This window comes from Perognathus longimembris, chromosome 21 (genome assembly GCF_023159225.1).
Source record: "Perognathus longimembris pacificus isolate PPM17 chromosome 21, ASM2315922v1, whole genome shotgun sequence".
Classification (NCBI taxonomy): Eukaryota; Metazoa; Chordata; class Mammalia; order Rodentia; family Heteromyidae; genus Perognathus; species Perognathus longimembris.
Window position 1 is genome coordinate 24,199,356 of NC_063181.1, and position 21,296 is coordinate 24,220,651.

Below are 21,296 nucleotides of genomic sequence, written 5' to 3' on the forward strand. Positions count from 1 at the left end.
CCTTAGTGATTTTTGTTGTTGTTGTTCATTGCTTGCTGATCTCTGCTAGAACATGTTGCTTCTGGAACTCTGTAAAAGATGAAAAACTCCACAAGCCCTGTCAGAAACAGATAGCAGCTACCGTTTCCATGTGTATTTCTCTATAGTGATGGGGACAGTACAGAATTACAGGCAAAGAACCCCAAGAATGACTCCTGGGTATGAAAAGGATGTGAACAAGGGCCTGATCTGAGAGGCAACTTTGTTCAAGAAGGACAGAGAGGGAAGCCAGGATGATATCTCCTTCAAGTTTGGCTACTTCAGGGGCAAGCTTGTAGTTTACCTTCAGTGTTGCATGTTTACAAGAATGGGAACAATTATACACAGCCCATGTAGTTCAAGTAAACAGATAGTTTTTTTTTTATATATTTTGCCCCCCCCCAAAGATATAGAAAGCTGGGCACTGGTGCTTCATGCCTGTAATCATAGCTTCTCAAGAAGCTGAGCTCTGAGGACTGTGGTTCAAAACCAGCCAAGACAAATTCAAAAGGCTCTTCATTCTCTAATTTACTGGCAAAAGTCTGGAAGCAGAGGTGCTGCTCAAGTAATAGAGCACCAATCCTGAGAGAAAAAGCTCAGCAAATGCACAAGTTCAAGCCCCAGTACCTGCGCGCGTGCACACACACAAACACACACACACACACACACACACACACACACACACGAAGAAGTAGGAACAGCAAATGATAAATTTATAACTTATATGGCCCCGATTGTGTTAAGGAAGCTATTATTCATACTGAGTATGGTTCCCCTTTGAGGCACACACTTTGCTGACAATGTTTTTGGACAAGCACTATGATCAGTTATATAGACAACAAGAAGAGCATCAAGGCCAGTGCACAGCTGCTCAGCTGAAGAGAGGTTGCTGAGTTAGCCTGGCCCTTCAGCATGCATACCACCCTGGACCAGGACCCATTGTTGGGCAGTGGGGTGATGCCTGTCACATTGCACATGACATTGTAGACATCCACAGATCTGATCGGAGCAGCCCTGAAGTTGGATTTGAAATCTGAAAAGAAAAGGAAAACAAATAAGCTGACTTGGTTGTGGCCACATAGAGTGGGGCTGGGTCACAATGTGGAGAAATTTCAGGCCAGCTGAAGACAACTTTGGCATTCAAAAGTCAGCTTGATCAATGGGTGGGACAAGTTACTGTGAGCATGGAAGAAAGAGTATCTGTAAAGCTAGAGGTTATGAAAGGAAATAGCCATCTCTGGTTCCTAGAGATGCGACTCCTCAAAAGACAAATGTACATGCCTGAGTTCTCTTTGTGACAACAGAACTTTTCAGAAGGCCAATTGAAGCTGTTCCACTCTGTAGAGCACTGGAGATCTGACATGATGAGAGAAGACTGTTCTGTATGTCCCCCTTCAACAATATTCTTACCTACCATCTAGCTAGCAAGGACTAATGGAAAAGATGCTAATTTATATGCTACTTTGTTAAGTGGCAACTCCTTTGTACAACTACTTAAACATAAAAATAAAATTACAAAAAAAGAATATTTTTTCTATCTCCCTGCCACACTAAGGCTATAGGTTATGATAGAACATGAAGTTGTATACTTTCCTGAATGCTGAAAGCTCACTAGCAATAACAATGACTCTTTAAATACTTTGGGAAGATCAATTACACATTTCTGGGGAGCCTTCAGGGACAGATAAAATAGTGTAGCCATAAGGAAAATGAGCAAATGGATACTGGAGTCAGGGATTCCAGGTAGGCCCTGAGAGATCTAATGGAGACCAGCACAGCAATCCGGGAGCTGGGTTGTACAGGGCTGGTATAGTTAGGAAGGTGACTCTCAAAGCCAGCTGGAGGGATTTTTAATTGAGTGCACCTGCTCCTTCTCCATGGTTAGGAATATAAGGCACTGACTACAAAGAGCTTGTCCATTTAAAAAATGAATATACAGGGGCTAGGAATATGGCCTAGTGGTAGAGTACTTGCCCTGGGTTTGATTCCTCAGCACCACATATATGGAAAAAGCCAGAAGTGGTGCTGTGGCTCAAGAGGTAGAGTGCTAGCCTTGAGCAAAAAGAAGCCAGGAACAGTGCTCAGGCCCTGAGTTCAAGCCCCAGGACTGGCAAAAAGAATGTCATCATACACATTAGCAACTTTACTTTCAGACCCAGTGAAGGCCTTTACTTTTAGTACATCTAAGATTGTAAAGGCAACAGGAACTGAGGGGGCTACAAAGTCAAATTTTAGAAAATAACCTTTTAGATTGCTTTTTAAGTGTTGTGGTTCATGCCTATAATCCCAGCTACTTGGAAGGCAGAGATTGGAAGAACTATATTATGAGAACATCTTGGGCAAAAAGTTAGTGAGACCTCATCTCACTCAATAGTAGCTGGGTGTGCTAGTTACATCTCAGCTATGTACGAAGCATAAATAGGAGGGCTATATAGTCTAGGACAGCCTGGGTAAAAACTCAAGATCCTATCTGAAAAATGACAATAGCAAAAAATTCCTGAATTCATGGTGTGGCTCAAGTGGCAGAATAGCTTTCCAGAAAACAAGAGGTCCCGAGTATGATCCCCAGAAAGAAAGAGAGGGGCGGGGGTGGGGGAGGAGAAGAAAAAGAAAGAAACGTTTGCTAAAAAATGTTTGTATGTGCTTTATTTTGACAGCATGCAAACAGTAACAGTAACATATTCTGATAGTGCTAACACCGAATTCTGGTCCTGAAACTGCAAATAGTGAAACAAGTTATACTTGCTTCCAAACTGCCACCCAGATCCAGAGGAAATTCTTAAGTGATAGGTTTTGCTCACTTTGGAGAATTCAATGTAAGCTAAGTTCAGTGTAAAAGTCTCTATAGGAGCCAGGTGCTGCTGGCTCATGACTATAATTCTAGCTACTAAGGAGATTGATATCTGGAGGACACAGTTTGAGGCTAGCCTGGCCAGAAAAGTCCCAGAGACTATCTCCAATTAATTGGCAAAAAGTCAGAAGTGGAGGTATGGCTTAAGTGGTTGAGCACCAGACTTGAATGTAAATGCTAAAGGACAGTGCCCAGGCCCTGAGTTCAAGCCTCAGTACTAGTATCTAAAAGGGAAGGAGGATGAGATGGAAGAAGAGAAGAGGAGGAGGAAGAAGAGAAGGAGGAAGAGGAGGGCTCTATGAGAAGTCAATGAAAAATTTGTCACAGGGATATGGGAACAATTTCTCTCTCCTCTGACTTGCCATGGGTCCCGGGTGTGACTGCCACTCTGCCCACCACATGTGGCCATGTCTTTGTCACCCATATGTGTGGGTGGGAAGGCATGTAAAATGTCCTTTCCCAAGCTTTAAAAAAATCCAAGTTTTAAACACTTTCCAGAAACAATTCCAATAAATCACTTCTGACAAAAATGTTGGAGAGGATCACTGTTGTTTTGCTCTGGAAGTCACAATCAAATCCTGGGTCCAGGGATACAAAGGAGAATTGACTTGTCTTTTCCATCTAGTTATGGCTTTCTCTTCTGCAGGAATATTAGTTTGGGTGCAAAGGAAAGATGATGTAGGCTAGAAACAAAGCCTTCTAAAAAATTCTTCCATTTAATTTGGGAGGATTTTCAAACGCTCGCTAGCTCAAGATGACACTTTTGAATCTGGATTGAAAGTTCAAGTTGTTTCCATGAGCTTAAATTCTTTTGAATATTAAAAATGAATTTCCCAGGGTGGAGAGGTAGCTCGGTAGAGCACTTGTGTAGGACGTAAAGAGCTAGATAAATGGTAAATAGGTAGATGATAGATAGATAGATGATAGATAGATAGATAGATAGATAGATAGATAGATAGATACTTTACTGAGGAAAGGTTGGCCATCTTGGATTGCCAAGCTTATGGCGGCTCAGTGAATTGCACTGCAGCTGTCTTATCTGGAATGTAGAGTTCTCCAGGGCAAGATTAGGTTGTTCAAATTAGAAACTGGGATTAACTAGAGAGAGGCTATCTTCAGAACGACTTCTCTTTCTCTTTGCTGGCCCAGACTTCGAAGGCTGGTATCTGGGCAGGCGCATGATGCTCAGCTTTCTCCCTAAGCAAGAAGCTCAGACAATTAATCAGGAAGGAAGCACCTTTATCTCCAAGTGCAGCTAGATGGCTATTAAAGGCCTTGCTCTTAAATTTTCTTCAGAGTAAACAGTCAGTGTGTAAAGCTGTTTAATCTTTCATGAGAATTGGAACAGGAACGTGATGGTTTGTGGGAGGCTCTCAAGGCTGCATCTGGCTGGAAGCATTTTGCAATTAGCCCAGTCCATTTTCATCAGGGGTCGTCTTTCGGTCTGTAAAAGACTGAGGGCTTTTAGTTTTAAAGGAGCAGATGATGGAGGCCTCCGTTAATGGGCAAAATCTCCCCATTGAAATGTACTTTTAAGTTAATGTTGTTCAGGGCACTCTGCTTAAAAGTTTTCATGTGGGGTTAGAGTTGATTCAGCTTTCAAATATGCCTCAGACCGTTGCTTACATACGCTCTTCAGCATTCATGATCTCACCTCCCACTTCTGGGGAGAAGGGGGTTTTGAATTAAAAAAGAAACAACTGAGGTGTTCCATCGAATGACCATGGCCCCAGAATATCTTCTATCTAATCTGTAGTTGACATCAACATAGTCCTCAAAGCTCCATTCCCATGTGGAAAGCAAGTTCCCAAGTCCCAACGTGAGGATCAAAAGCAAGCACAGAGCACTAGGTGACTTCAGGACACAGTCCTCGAGTTTAGAGGACATCCGAGTGTGTTGATGTTGGCTGCTCAAAGCCCTCAGGCCCAGGACAGGATACAGTGTTCCAAAGCCTTTGGGAGGGGATTTGGACTGACATATTCCCCAAGCTCAGACTCCCAGTGGCATCCACAGAGCTTGCAGTAGTAGCCACTCACGCATGGTCCTTCTCGGCTATTTTATGGTAAGCTGAGTAGCTAAGGCAGACCAGATGATGAGTAAGTTGACATGTCTTTGGTCTGGATGCACTGGAGGGAAGAGCGCAGCTTACAGATGGGATGTCTAACCTAGCATCTGAAAGAGTAGCATGGCATCCAGAAAAAAAGGCATGTGGAATACAGGTTGCAGGGGATTCTATTAATAAAGAAAGGGTGAGGAGTAGTAAGAAAGTAGTTGAACTAGTTCTTTTTTTTTTACCCCCCATGTGGGGTTTGAACTTTGGGCCTGGGCCCTGTCTCTAAGCGCTTGAGCTCAAAGCTAGTGCTCTATACCACTTGAGCCACAGCGCCACTTCTAGTTTTCTGGTGATTAATTGGAGATAAAAGTCTCACAGAATTTCCTGGGCTGGCTTTGAGCTGCAATCCTCAGATCTCAGTCTCCTAAGTAGCTAGGATTATAGGCGGGAGCCACCGGGACTGGGCCTAATTCTTACTATTAGTAAGAAAGTAGTTGAAAGATGGGTGCGAGCTATTGGATGTTCTTTTCTTTTTGTTCTGTTCTTTCCTTTCCTTTTCCTTTTCTTTTACAAAGGACATGATGTTCAATAGAATGTTTATTGGAATATTCGGTAAAACTTTCCAATGTGTGAATTTACAATGGTCTATCAATATATCAAATGACCAAATAGGCCCTTTCCATTCCCCTTTCTTCCAGCCCTTTGGAATATAATCAGATCAATGAAAGCTTGGTAAGTCTGCTTTCATCCAGACATCCCTAGTTTCTCTGGCTCATACTCAAAGTCAATTTCAAGGTCATTTCTGAGCCTATCCATGAATACACACCTTGGCTTCCAGTTGGGCCTTAAACTGAATGAACCCCATAGGGATGGGCATGCTAGACAGGGAGGGACTCTGTAGGAGTTAGGCACTGCAAAGCAATCACATCAACTTTGGAACTCACAGCTGTCAGCAACCTGGTGTCCGATAAACTTTTCTGGACACCAGATAGCTGTGAAATAATGTTTTGATGAATTAAGTAAAAAATGAATCACAGACATGTGGATCCCATTTTCTGCACCGCACCTAGGATTTAAAATTTACAAGGAAAAGTATTTGGCCACAATTGCCAAACCCAAGAAGCATTTGAAAGGAAGCCAGCAAAAGATGTTTCATGGAAAGGAGCTGGGTTTGCTCAGCTTGGCTCATAAAGAGGGTCTATAAAGAAACCATTTTGGCCTATACTGGCTCTATTAGCTGCTATTACAGATACTTGCTTGGAACACCAAGAGTACTGGGTCATTTCCTTGCCTACCAGGTCCGAAAGCCAGGAAGATGCCCCTCATGTCCATGAGCTCATTGTCATAGCCGTGCCATCCATGCTGCCAGCCTTCTCGCTTGCTGGTGCTGTTCATCCAAAAGGGAAGCATCTCCCGATTCTGAAATCAAGCAATGCAATGATTATACTGCATCTCAACCATTGTGATGTGTGAAACTTGATCCAAACTGTCGCCCTCATCCTCATTGTGGAGATTTCCTTCTTAGCATCCTACCTCGGCTTGTTCACTTCCTACTCAAAGAAGCTCTGGCCTTTGGTGGTAGCCTCCTAAAATGCTATTAAGCTGGGCACTGGTGGCTCATGCCTGAGACTGAGATCTGAGCATAATGGTTCAAAGCCACCTACAGCAGACAAATCCAAGAGACTCTTTAATTAACCAGCAAAAATCAGGAAGTAGAGGAGAGCGGAGGTGTACTCAAGTGGTAAAGCACTAGCCTTGAGTGAAAACGCAAAGGGATCATGCCCAGGCCCTGAGTTGAAGCCCCAAGACCAGCACACATGCACACATGCACACACTCATACCTCCTCTAGCCCCCCAAACACTAGTTAAGGAGGTATTTTCTTACAGAAGAACTGTATTTTGTAACCAGTTTCAGAACCACTAAGTACAGCATGTTAGAGACAGAAGGGATGTTAAAACTCTTATCTGTGGTACAATAAAAATGAATTCCATCTTTGTCCTGGGTTCCAAACATACAGTTCCTAAAACTTTTGGAATTTCCTGAGTAATAGCATCTTTCATCATTCACAATGAGCCTCCGTTCATACCAAGTTTATGCTAATGAGATGTCACTGAGTTAAGGTACTAGAACAGCTTCAGGATGGGTGTGGGTCACCAGGAGGCAAACTTTGAGGGTAGAGGGCTAGAACTTTCCGTTCTATTCCCCAACCATTAGGGAGGGTAAAGGCACTAAGTTCTGAATTTAATCATGTGACCAAAGATCTAATTATTCACAATTATTCACATACCATTTTAACAATGCCTCCCCCACCCCCCAGAACATAGTTCAGGCATCTGCCAGGGACTGGAAGCTCTGTGTCTCTCTCCTTTTCTCCATGTTTTCCTATGCACATCTCTTCCACACGAAAGGCCCCAAGTTGTATTCTTCACAATATACCTGCAATGACATGTACAGGCCTTTCCTGAGTCTATGCTCATTCCAGGGAATTATTTGTGAGGTGGTGAGATTCCTTGGATTTGTAGCCAAATCAGACACAAGTGCCGGTAACCTGGAGACCCAGGACTTACATTTGCTGTCTGACCATGGGGCAGTGTTGTAAGACTGAACCCCTTAACCTACTCTAAAATCTAATCCTAACTCTAACTAAAGATAACTCTATCTAAGCCTCTAACTAAATTCTAACACCCTAACTTCTAACTCCAGGTATTAATATCAGGAGTGAATTGAGATGGAAGATACCCAGCTGGTATTGAAGAAATGTTGTTGGAAAATAGAGCATCTATCTAGTCACCTCATATTACTAACAGCAACCAAAGCCCCAAGGGTTCACTAACCACTGATCCAGGGCCCCTTCTACCATATACCTGCCTCACGCTCCTTCACTTTTGGCTTCACCCTGGGGAGCAGCTCACAATAATCGGTCTCCTCTCTTTAAGGTGAATACTTGCAGGAGAGGAGAACAGTAAGATGGTATGTGAATAATTGTGAATAATTAGATCTCCTCAGTTACTGTTCACCAAGGCTGTCTTCATTTCCCTCAACCACTCTTTGCTTGGGTGGGTTTCAGAACCATCTCTTCCATGTCAACTTCAGGATTACATTTTTTTAGGCCACAGATGCTCACTTGTTTTGAAACCAGGAGCCTCCAGAAAGTTTTGTGAATCCTCAGGCAGCTGCAGCCTGTTGAACACCATCCTAGCCATTCCTTGCAGACTAACTGTTCACTCCCTGCAATCCAGTGATCTTCCTGCCTAGCAGGACTCAGGATGACAATACTTCAAATGCACCGAGTAGAATCAGCTGGTCTGGATGACTGCATGGAACCAAGACAGCAAACCACCAGAAGTTTCTAGATTGTGTCACAAGACTCAAAACCCTAGTAGCAGATATTTAGTAAGTGGCATAGCTCAGCTGAGAGCCCATCAGAATACTATCATGACTTCACAGTATGGAAAATACATATTCCCCTCACTTTGTAACTGAGAGCACAGAGAGATTATGTGGGGTTCCAAGAGTCACACAGCTGGTGAGAGAGAGTGCGAGTATGGGAACCTAAGCCTGCCTCTCCCAGCTTTGTGTACCTTCAACACCTGGTAGGCAGCGGTCACTGTAGTAATCACAAGCTGAACTGGACAGTGAGCTGTCTTCTTGTCCCCTCTTTCTTTACCCACTAAGTGTGCTTCAGGTATAAAATGGAGAATGAGATTTTTTTTTCAATTGGATTGGTTATAAGGTTAAATTTCAGTTTGCTACTTTCCATCTCTGTGATTCTGGCTAGCTATGTTAGTTTTCTGAGTTTGTTTGTTTTCTTTGTGGGATTTGGGGATGCTAGTACCCACCTTGGAGGATTCAAGGAGGATGCCATGACTGCATGCTAAGAGCTGACACACAGTAGGCGCTCCATCAATGGCTGCGGTCTGGTCACCACACGCTCCCAGCTGTGAAGCAAGGGGCTCCAGTCGGGAGGTTGAACTTCCCCTTGCTTATTTAGCTGTCAGATCACACTGCACACCCATCTGGTCTCACCCCATAAATCGCTCCCCTAGTATTTCTGCTTTCCAAATTGCACTATTTCATTGACTCTCCATTTCCTGACTTTCCATCATCCCTAGTCCCTCCTTCTCCAGCTGTAGCTTGTAGTTTTCCACAGACATGCTTTATGAACTTTCTCGCTTTCAATACTAGGTTTGGGGGTTTAAAAAAATTTTGGTTACTTGTTGTTCTTCCTCTGTTTATGGTGAGGATCATAGCACATCCCAATTTAGCTTTGTCAGCTAACTTGATGTGTTATTTTTCCCACTCTTTGTGTACAAGGCAATAATTCCGGAAGCTTGAAGGAGAACATTTTTTGTCACTGTTGTTTTTGGTTCTTTTGTGTGTGTATGTGTCAGCCCTAGGCTTGCACTCAGGACCTGGTGCTATCCCTGAGCTATTTTTGCTCAAGGGTAGCACTCTACCACTTCAGCCACAGCTCTACTTCTGAACCTTTGGTGGTTAGTTGGAGATGAGGGTGTCAAGGACTTTCCTGGCCGGGGTGGCTTCAAACTGTGATCTTCGGATCTCAGCCTTCTGAGGAGCTAGGATTACAGTCATGAGTCACCAGTGCCTGGCTGAGAACAATTTATTTTTATTATTAATTACCTTACTAATTATGAGCCACAGTGTGTGTGTGTGTGTGTGTGTGTGTGTGTGTGTGTGCACTCTGAGGAAAAAGGGCAGGGAACAGGGGGTAAAGACAGGCTACCTGATTAGAAAATGATAGTCTAAAAAGAAACAGCTGTGCCAGGCTCACACCTGTAATCCTAGTTACTCAGGATGCTGAGATCTGAGAACCGTGGTTCAAAGCCAGCCCAGGCAGGAAAGTCCCTGAGAATCTTATCTCTGACTAACCACCAGAAAACCAGAAATGGTACTATGGCTCAAGTGGTGAGAGTACTAGCCTTGAGTTGAAGAGCTTAGGGACAGTGCCCAGAGCCAAAGTTCAAGCCCTATGATCAACCAAGAGTGAGAGAGGAGAGTCAGTTGCCACTTCACAAATAGACATATCCACCAATGAAAATTCCAGTCCTAAAGCCAGTGGGAGATATGCCCAGCCACAGATAAATCCACTTGTTTTTATTAAAATGACAAATCTCGCTTAAAACCAATTGTTCTTACTGATTTTTTTAAAGTAACAAAATAAACTATTTGGGGAGGTAAACAGGGTGAATGATGTTCATCACAGTACAAATTTCAAAATGGAGCACTGACGGTTTTCTTCCTTGACCCCTCCCAGTGGCTTTTGATATCTTCATGTTGTGCCCATATCATCTTCCCAAAGTGTATTCACAGGGTCACATTAAGGGAAAAGTCGCGCGCGACTCTAGATTGGGAGTTGTTGGCCGGTAGGTCCTCAAGCAGCTGGTTGCAGAGCAGACCATACAGACCCTCCCAAGCCCATGGACTGCCTCCTACTGCCACCTAGTGACCCCCAGAATTGGTACCTCGACCCTCCAGATCTGGCTAAAGGTGAGAAATATAAACATGGATAGTGTGTGTGTGTGTGTGTGTGTGTGTGTGTGTGTGTGTGTGTGTGTGTCTACAATGAGAAGGCTGCACATCATGCATTGGTCAGGTATCCAACTAAATAGTCCCAGGCAAACTAGGATAAGTTGGTCATTCTGCACTCAACATCTATCTTAGGAATTGAAAGATCCTTATGCAGTGTGATCTGTTCAGCACTTGCAAGTCCCCAGGACTCCTGCCCTGCACGTGCAATGCTGACCCACTTCCTCCATAGTGAACCACGCAGCTCACTAATCATTTCCAGTGGGAAGAACCAGAAATGGAGAGGCACTCATGAGGAAACAGCAGGAGGAATGGTAGACTTGTGATGTCTTGGACTTGGGTTCTTTTACTTTGGTGTCTGCACTTAATTACCAGTGCACCATGATGATGCCTAAACAGCCTGCTTTCATTTGAAATGCCAGAGGAATGCGCCTGAACTAGGAATCATGCTTTCTAGGCTCGAGATTTGTTTCAGTCATCCTTAGCATCACTGCTTACCCACAAGTCAGAACTCCAACAAAAAGCCAGGGTTTGTTTTGAACTCCCCATTTTAGGATGCTTAGCCCAGGACATAGAGGATTGTAATTAGAGATGCCGGGGTCCTGATGAGGATGAAGGGGGAGGGGGAGATCAGGAAAGCATGGAATGGCCTCAACAGTTTGTATTTATTATTTTTTATGTTTGCACACAGGCAAGGTACCTGCATTGGCGAACTCTCATGACATTGATTTGTTTTTCATTGTGTTTGGGGGATACAATAGCATTTCTTATCTGTTCCCTATTATTTCTCCTTTTTATAGATAGCTCATTTCTACGCCTTATAGAAATATACTCCTGAGAAGATAGAGGGCCAAGGGTTGTGGGGGATCCATTAGCCTCTAATTCCTGCCCTTCACCCCAAATTGACTTCTCTCAGCATGGCTGAGGATGTCCATGTCTATCTTTTGTGGGTTCTCTTCTGGCCAGAGGTGACTTTCTTTTGGAGGTCTTGTTGGGTTCTTTCTGCTCTTCTTCCTCTGATGGCCACCTCTGTGGCTCCACCTCAGAACCAGAGCATTCCCTGTCCTCCCTGGCGGTTCTCAAGCCTGACTGTGTGGGCCCTTCTCCCCTCCCCCAGCTGTCATGAGTGCCCTTCTTAGATATTTGCATGCTAGAGGTCAAGGAAGGCAGGCAATCCCTTCCAAATAATCTGTTCACATTAAAACAAATAAAAAGTGAAAACTAACATGTATAGGATGCCTAATAAAGATGGACTCTACTATATTGTCCTAGGACATGATTCTAACACACACCTTCCATCTCTTTGGAAATAAAGTAGAATAACTTTGTGGGGGAGCTCATTCTAAACTGAAAAGGGTACCCCAAATAATGACCAAGTTATGGGAGGTTTCTGTAAAGTCTCCCAGGAAATGATGCAGTTTGACTGGCTTAGATGGTTTCGTAGCTAGAATAGAGCTTCTTGTCATAAACCATGTTGTGTGGCTGTTGTAGCATTGCTATTTTAAATGTTCCCATTGCCCGTAGGAGCTCCTGAGAAATGATACTTATGAATCCTGGATAAGTGTTTATCACGTTCTACTACAAAGAGGTCCCTCAAGTCGTTTCTGAGAAGGGTTTAATTGTTCATCTTTGGGGCCCTGGCCTGACCCTTGCCACATACACCTTGTTCCTTGACGTGGAAAATTCTAGATAGCAAAATCATCAGGGATCAGGAGAAGCAAAAGTCCTTAGAATACAGTGGATGAAGGGTTTTTCTTTTTGTCTTTTCTTCTTTGCCAGGATCATATTTACTGCATCCTACCAAGGGGGAGGGGGACAGTGCTCCTAGCCAGCTTATACAGGTTACCTAATCACCACAGAGAGCTGTCAGGCCTCTACATCCGACTTCCTGAAGCCCAATTAGTTGGGCCTGGACTATACCACTATAGCTGCCACTAGTACTCAGAAGCCATGCTTGCCAGATTGTCTTGATTTCCCCAAATATTTTGGGTCTTGGCCTAACTGCCACTCAACCACAAGCTTTAGAATTGAGCCTGGCATTTCATATCCTTTCCCAGCTCTTAAAATAAATCTTTCCTCTGGAGAAAATATTGGCCTCCTGTAGAAGCTTGGGCCTGAACTGGCTGCATTTCTTTCCATTTAGACAGGAATAGATCTACAGAGGAACCCCATGCTGTACAATCCTCCCGAGCTTCTGTCCCAATCTTTCTTATTTGGAATTCAGAGGCACAAGGGAGTCGCTATTCAAGAGAGACCACAGAAATTAGACCTTGAAGCTTGGGGGGATGAGAGAGATTTCACATGACCTGGCCTGTGCTCCATAGCTTGGACTAACTGAAGCTAAGAGAACTATCATCTATGATTTAAACACCTTGTGTGTGTGTTGAAATCTCATCCAGGAATACTAACAATGAGCCAAAATTGAAGGCTTGACTTAACTTTCCTTACTTGGTAACTGATTTACAACTTACTGAGTAAAACATCACTAAACAACCAAATCTCAACAGTCTCTAGTTTCATCACTCGACTGGACTTACTAACAAGTATGGAGACTCTTCTGCTAACATGGCAAGACTCTACAGTATATGAGGTTCTGTGAGAGAGCTAACGATCAAGATGCCTTCTAGAAATTTCCACCCCAGACGTAGACAGTTCAAAAACAGACAAAAAAAAAATGCCATCCTGGGTTGAGTAATTTGGAGACTTATGAAAAGTCCAAGATGGAGGAAATTAGGAACCAGGTGGGTGCTTCAAGTATGAAATGGTATTTGAATTGGTCTTTAAAGGAAAGGCAGGTCTTTAGGGGTTGAAGGTATCTCAGGGATCCTTCTATAAGTGGAGCATTTGTTGGGTTAGTGAAGGTGTGCCGTCCTTCATCTTTCAATTCTCAACACTTAGGTCCTGCACAGGAAAGATGTTCACAAATTTAAAAATGTTGGTTCAAGTTTGTGCAAAACCACTCACGGTGATGCTTGGGAAAGAGTAGCCTGAAGTGATGATGAAGAAAAGGGAAGCCCAGTTGGTTACAGAGACATTCTAGAGGTCTCTGCAGGGTGACATGAGCAGAAAAGAAAATCAAGGAAGGTGCTGCTGGTTGGAAAGAGGGAAGACACCTTGTAATCCCAGGAGGAGCCAGCAGGGGGCACCAGCTGAAACATCACCGGGAATGCGTGGTGAATTTTGATGAAGTGTTTGGAGGACAGTGTGTTTCACGGTTATATTTGGATTCAAGTCTTGACTTTGCTGTACCTAGATTTGTAACCTCAAGCACAGCAGCAGACACTCTGCGCCTCCATGAACTCAGGATCATTGAGAGAACAATATCCACGAATGCAGAGAGGGTGCTGACTTCAAGACCACCATTATTATTATTGCTCTCCAAACTAAAAATTTTAATGCAATTTTCCAGAAATACCATCTTAAAAATGTAAAACAATTTGAAAATGTCACTGCAACCCCTTTGTGGGTAGTTGGAAGCTCAGTCAAAGTTTAGTGGTCCAAGCATGACAAAAAAATTACAGTTGGACAAGGTAAGTTAAACATTCACACAGTGAGACCAAAGGAGGATATTCTTAGGAGAGGATCTCAAAGGCTCAGTGGTGATGTGCGTATGATCATTTAAAATGATGCTTCTTGAAATCTCCAAGAAATGAAAACAAGAGGCTTTTTATTTTGCTTTTTGTGGTTTTTCCTCTTCGGTTGCTGTTTTTTTTTTTTTCTTTTAAATTTATTTCTGTACCTTTTGTCCTGTATGTAAGTTTATCTGATTTGGAGAGGATGTGGGAAGCACAGAAGTGATGCAACAAAAGGCAAAGGAATTCAGCAGTAACACTCACTAGACACTGTGTTGCAAATGAGCTATACAACTTGTGAAGGAGGGGTGTCTGGAGGGAAAAGACTGGGAGAAAAGGAGGGAAGAAATGCACTCATTACCTGACTTATGTAACTGAAACCCTTCTGTATATCACCTTCACAATAAAAAAGAAAACATTTAATACAATGAAAGATTACTTTTTACCACACCGGTGTTGCTAATTAAAGGTATAATATGTGAGAAGACTGGTCATTTCTATTCAGTCAGTCACCATAAGAATTTATATTTAACTATATTTCCATATCCATATAGAATTTTTGTGAAAGTACTCACAACTAAAGATTTTTCAACACTAAGGATTGACTGAATCCAGAGCCTTGCACATCCTTAGGCAAGTGCTCTACCACGTGGGCCATGCCCCCAGCCCTTTTATTTTTATTTTGTTATTTTATCTTATTTTGTTTTCTTGGTTTCTGAGTGGGATAGTCTAGGTAAGCTTGCCTGGGCTGGCCTGGAACTAGCCATTCTCTTCCCTCGCCTCCTAAGTAGCAGGGTTAGAGTTATGCACTACCATGACCTCCATTCTATAACTGTCTTCCCACGCCCTATGGTTGTTTCTTATTCTCTAGACAGCAATCCCACCTTCCTGCTCATCCCCTACTTGTCCTCCAGGTTGCAGCTAAAAGGCCATTTTTTCTTTGTTTCCTTTTCCTTCTGTGAGACCAGATCTCTCTATGCAGTCCAGGCTGGACTCAAAGTAGAAATCTTCCTGCCTCAGCCTCCCAACTGCTTGGATGACAGAAATATGTCACCATATCCTTGTAGCTTCGAGGTGACATTCCTATTCCCTTATCTCAGTTGGGTTGCCTCTTTTCCCAGACACTCTCTTTCCTGGCATTCTTTTTCCTTCATAACACTTAATCCAGTTTATAATCACATTTATTTACATGGCATGCATGTTGATTTCATATTTGCTGCTTCCCCAAGGCTGTAAGTTCTCAGGCGAGCAGGGACCCTCAGTGTCTCCCTTCTACACAGCTACACCCTCCTGTAGCACAGTACTTGCAGTAGGCCCCCAACAAGTGCTTGCTGAGTTTGATAGGTGGATGATTGGTCAGTAGTCTTGATGGATGAGGATGGAAGGGCATACTCAAATGTGGTGGAAGCTACCCCTAGTACTTCCCTACATTGCATTTTGTGGGGTTGTCCCTGATGATCCTATATGCCAAAGGTATTTAGAATCACCAGATTTATCTCTTGAGTGTCCTTAGATGGCCACAGTCTGCTCCATTAACAAACCCCTGCTGGAGGAGGGAGAGGCAATGTGGTAAACTGAGGGCCATGGAACAAAAGTATCAATGAGGCCAACTGAAGCAGGTTCCACTGCCTGGTGGAGATGGACGAGGGTGGCCTTCATCCTCTGGCAGAAAGAAGCAATTGGAAAGCCTTTCCAGAGGCTGTGCCCAGGTCTTAGGGAGGCAGGGGAGGTAATGGATGTCAGCTAAGCACCCCAGTTCCTGTCCTTGAAGAATAATAGCCCTTGGCTGATGGGACAGACTTGAGCTTGACCTCTCTTGGTGACATGTTTTTGTTTTTCATATCTATGCCAGCAGGAATACAAATACCGTCAGATTTCTGCCTGTTGTTAGAAAGGAGGCCAGAAAAAGGACTAATAACAGTTAAGTCCAGCTTGTCTGTTAAACTACCAGAGCAGAAGCACTCTAGAGAGGGATGGGGCACCCAAAGTCCCACCGGATATCAGGGCAATTCCAGGTGACAAAATCGCTTCTTTATCTTTATTTTTTCCTTTTGTTTCAGTACTGAGGCTTGAACTCAGAGCCTGGGTGCTGTCCCTGAGTTGTTTCTCATTCAAGGCTAACATTCTACCACTTGAGCCATTCTACTATTTCTGGCTTTTTGGTGATTAATGGGAGATAAGAGTCTCATAGAGTCTCCTGCCCAAGCTGCCTTTGAAATGCAACCCTCAGGTGCCAGCTTTCTGTGTAACTAACATTATAAGCATGAGCCACCAGTGACTTGTTCTTTATCCTTTCTGTGACAGTTCTCTAGACAACCAAAAGAAGGAATAAACCCAGTGAAGGGTTCTTATTAAGGGAAATCTGCAAAAGTTCTATTGGTGCAGAAAGTTGGCATTTCTAGGGGAATGGCATTTTTACAAAAAAAAAAAAAAAAAAAAAAAAAAAAGCCCAGTCTTCTAGATCAGGATGGCAGCTGCAGAGAGGAAGGAAGAGGGTTAGAATCCCACTTGATTGGCTTCTTCCCAGCATCAGCTGGTTCTGACTCAGCTGCTTTCCTAATCACGTCAAAACCAAACCCCAGACTCCCCTGCCACCTTCTTGCCTCAGCCCCAAGAAGATTGCTTTCTGAACAGAATTTACCAGGCTGTGGACACAAAGTAAAATCCAGCCAGCTACAGTCTCTCACGCACTGTGGACCAGAATCTATGTCACAGCAAACAAGGGGTTCTTCACAATTTGGGGAGCAATTTTGCAATAAATACGTGAGTGATGAATAGTCCTGCCACAGAGCAGGAGTGAGGATTTTAATTGACTGTCGTCAAGGAAGTGTAATAAGCAATAGAATTCTGAACAAGGGCAATGTGGCCATCAAGAAAGAGGGGGTACTTGCTTTTAGTATTATTTTCAGAAAACAAATAGATCTCCAATGTTACCTTAAAGTAGAATCTTGGGTAGAAAACATCATTGGCCTTACCCTGTAGTCAGATCTAAACACTACTCACCTTCAAACTCATATCTACAAGAAACCATGTCATCCTAAAGAGTGATTCTAAATATGGCATGAGCACAGATCCCACTGAGGGACGATCTTCCCATGCTGCCCCATATCAAGAGCTCGGGGAAGTCTTAGTTCAAGCAGGCAAGGACAAGGCTGTCGAAGTCATTCAGGCATGACACAATTAGGGTTTGGACCAAAAATGCAAGACAATCTCCTCTGTAAAATCAAGCTGGCAAACCAGGACCTGGATCTGCTGTGTTCTGTTTGTCAAGCATTTCTCTGAGAGGTGCAAGCAAAGCCAGGCCTCTCCTTTGCTTTCCATTGCCCTAAAGCAATTACTTTGGTTCACAGTAATTGTTCCACTTTAAACTGAACAGGTTCTATTGGAAGTCAAGCTAATTGAGTTAAGCCCCGTGTATTACAATATGGGGGCTGGAGCCATGAAGTCTAAACCGTGACTCTGGGTTCATGTCTGTTGTTTATGTCTGCAAAGTCACCTGATCCAGCCTTCGGAAAGAGGGAAATACCACAGTGAAGGACAGCTAGATGAGACTACCTCTTGGGTGTGAAGAAGCTGAATAATTATTTGCCTTAGGAATGATTTTTGATAGAATTTGTATAATGAAAAAATTGGCAGTCATTTTATAATTACCTCAGTTATGAACCATCCTTTGTCAGCCACTAAAGTCAAAGGAGAGACAAATTTCCCTTTCTTATAATAGAACCTGCTGGGTATGGCTTCTTTCTTGTAGACTGTCATGTGTTCCACGGTGTGAAGTTTGTTATAGATCTGCAAAGACAACCAAAAATGACCTGTTTTGCAATGCAATTCTTAAATAGAATGAATAAATATTAGGCTTGAAACAAATGATCATACAGCTGATAGATCCGAGTACATAAAAAGAAAAGGGTGTTACATAACTTGGAAAACAAGCTGGTTTTATCATGGAAGCCTGAAGATCTACATACTCTTGAACCTAAGCAGGAAACTTCTAGGAATACTGAAAAAAAATCCTGTACATGTGCCCCTGTGACATAAAGAATAGCCCAGTACAAGGAGTAAAATAATCACTGAAATGAGTATTTAATGGAATATTATACAACACTGAAGATGGATAAATTATAGCAACAGAAATACATGAAAGAATCCCAGGGGTGCTGGGCACTGGTGGCTCACATCTGTAATCCTAGTTACTCAGGGGGCTGAGATCTAAGGAATGTGGTTTAAAATCAACCCAAGCAGGAAAGTCCAGGAGAGTCTTATCTCTAATTAACCACCAGAAAACCAGAAAGTAGAACTGTGTCTCAAAACAGTAGAGCACTAGCCTTTAGCAAAAAGAGCTCAGGGACAGGGCCCAGGCACAGAGCTCAAGCCCCATGACTGACAAAAAAATTCGGGATCTTGGTGTGAGGAAAAATAATGAAAGCTACAGAAAAATATAGACAAGATGACTATTCCTATTATAGGAAGTCCAAGTAACTACAAAAATAAATAATGTATATTGTAAAACTATAAAGAGAATGACACACGGTACCATAAATTTAGCAAAGTGGACCTTCTGCAGGGGCAGGAAAGGTGATAGGCTCTGGGAAGGAGACAGAGAAGATGTTACTGGTAATTTTCATGTCTTATTTCTTAAATGGTTAGTGAATCTTAGGTGAAAATTTCTACATTATCTTTTGTACTTCACATATTTTATAATAATTATTTTGTATACATAAAATAACAAAGGAGTGTTTTATAAAGATCTGTTGTTTTGTAATGTTCTATTCCTTTGTATTAAAAGGCAAATGAACCTCTCTGTATATCAGTTTGATAATAAAAATTTTTTTAAAAAGGCAAATGAACAACTGGCCTTCTTGATGTTAAATACCACAATGATAAAAGAGAAGGATGTGTGTGCTCTTTAACTCATTCTTGAAAATGTATCTTACCTATGAAAATCTTAACAGCACTAGTAACTGCTTCTTATTAACTACATTGCTAATCTCATGACAGAAATATAACATCGTACTTTCTCCTAATATCTACCGGCAACTTAAATATTTATGGATATAAATAAAACCAACTAGCTGATGTTGGCTTGTAAGCATTTAACCAAATTAGGCATATAATTTCTAAGGCTATAAGAACATAAAATTGTATTAATCAATGCAACTCAGAAAAATAGTCGTTAGGGTGGTTAGTGGAAGGCTTCTTATAGCCCCAAGAGTTGGCAATCCTATTACAAGGAATCCATTTCTTTATTTAAAAAGTAGGATGCATTTGTAGAATGGCTCTAGAGAAGCCATAAAACTCTGCAAAAGCCAGGCACTAATGGCTCATACTTGTAATCCTAGCTACTCAGGAGGCTGAGATCTGAGGATCATTGCTTGAAGCCAGCCCAGACAGGAAAGTCAGTGAGACTCGTATCTCCAATTAACGAGCAGAAAGTGGGAAGTAGAGTTATGGCTCATGTGGTAGAGTGCTTGCCTTGAGCAAAAAGAACTCAAACTGATGAATGGGGCAATGTCATTCTTTCTAATAGAGGCATAAAATTCCATTGTGTATATGTACCACATTTTCCTGGTCCATTCGTCTACTGAGGGGCATCTGGGTTGCTTCCAGATTCTAGCTGCGATGAACATTGTTGTGCTGGTGGCTTTAGTGTGTTCTTGTTTGTGGTCTTTTGGGTAGATACCCAAAAGTGGGGCTGCTGGGTCATAGGGGAGCTCTATGTTTAGCCTTCAGAGGAATCTCCAAACTGCTTTCCAGAGTGGCTGAACCAGTTTACATTCCATGGAAGGACTTGGGGAAAAAATTATACTAAGTGAAGTGAGCCAGACCCAAAGAAACATGGACTCTATGGTCTCCCTCATAGGGAATAATTAGCACAGGTTTAGGCTAGTCACAGCAGAGGATCATAAGAGCCCAATAGCTATGCCCTTATGATCACATAAGATGATGCTAAGTGAAATGAACTCCATGTTATGGAAACGATTGTTATATCACTGTTGTAACTACTTTCAACATGCTATGAGTAACTGTAGCTTCTATTATTGATGATCTTCTTGAATCCCCTTCCTGTGGTTGTACCTGCACTATCTCTGTATCTTATCTGAGTATATTGGAAACCATGTATACTGGTATTAGAACTAGGAAACTGAAAGGGAATACCAAAATCGAGAGAGACAGGGTAAAAAATACAAACGACTACAAAAGCAATACTTGCAAAACTGTTTGGTGTAAACCAACTGAACAACTCATAGGGGGAAAAGGAAAGGGGGAGGAGGGAGGGGGAATGAGGGAGGAGGTAACAAACAGTACAAGAAATGTATCCAATGCCTAATGTATGAAACTGTAACCTCTCTCTCTGTACATCAGTTTGACAATAAAAAATTTTTTAAAAATGGAAAATAAAAAAAACTCAAACTGAGGGAGAGCAATGCCCTGAGTTGGAGCTCCAGGCCTCCCATGAAACAAAAAGACAAACAACTCTGGTGACACACAACCAAGTATTGTGTCCAACGGTCACCCAAGTGCAGCCCCTCTTTTGAATGCTCTCCCAACTGCTGTAGGCTGCCGGTGAAGCCTGACTTACACAGTGCATGGGAGAAGCTCTTCCCCGCTCCTAAGCTGTCTATGGCCAAGCATTCTGGAGATATCACCTTCCCAGGTGCCAGATTGGACACAAAGACACTCCTCGTTGCCAGGAAGACCCAACTCGTCCTCAAGAACCTGCCAATGTGCAAATATTCTGTCCAATTTTATATTTAGAGAGCTCACAGAGATACTGCTCAAACACCTTTAGCCCCTTCCTTTCCTGACTATGGAGCCAAAGGAAAAAGGAGTGCTCCCCTTAGGAATGGAGCAAGATCAGGCAGAGTGGTGTTGTGGGTCCTTAGCACCACAGAGGCATTGTACAGGGCAGGTAGGGGGTGAGGGGAGGGAGGGGTCTCTCTTGGGCCAAGCCAACGGGGATCCTGGCCTTTGCCACGCTCCATGGTTAACAACAGCTCTTCAGAGCCAATTGCATTGCTGCTGCCATGATGGGCAGAGGCTATAGCTCCACCACCTCCTCCAGAGGTCCCTGTGGCTGTCAGCGGCCTCACCCCTTCCTGTTCCACCCACACCCCAGGACACCTCCTGGTCAGTTCAGCTTCATCTGAGTGTAGGCAGAAGTTAGCTAGCCTGCACAAGGATGTGAAGGGGTAACTTGAGAGCTAAACAGTCAGCCCAAAATGTCACTTGTCCCTCTTATATCCTCAGGGTGAT

General features: G+C 43.0%; 1 protein-coding gene across 1 annotated transcript in view; it reads right to left on the minus strand.

Annotated features, from left to right (window-relative positions):
- Nucleotides 1-845: 845 nt before the first annotated feature.
- The window catches only part of Enpp6 (ectonucleotide pyrophosphatase/phosphodiesterase 6), an 81,941-nt gene continuing 61,490 nt past the window's right edge, over nucleotides 846-21,296 (minus strand). Inside the window, exons 6-8 of the mRNA XM_048330752.1 lie at nucleotides 17,694-17,831; nucleotides 6,218-6,341; nucleotides 846-1,051 (exon numbers count right to left, since the gene is read on the minus strand). Coding sequence (XP_048186709.1) covers nucleotides 846-1,051; nucleotides 6,218-6,341; nucleotides 17,694-17,831 — 468 coding nt within the window. The remainder of the gene's footprint in view (nucleotides 1,052-6,217; nucleotides 6,342-17,693; nucleotides 17,832-21,296) is intronic.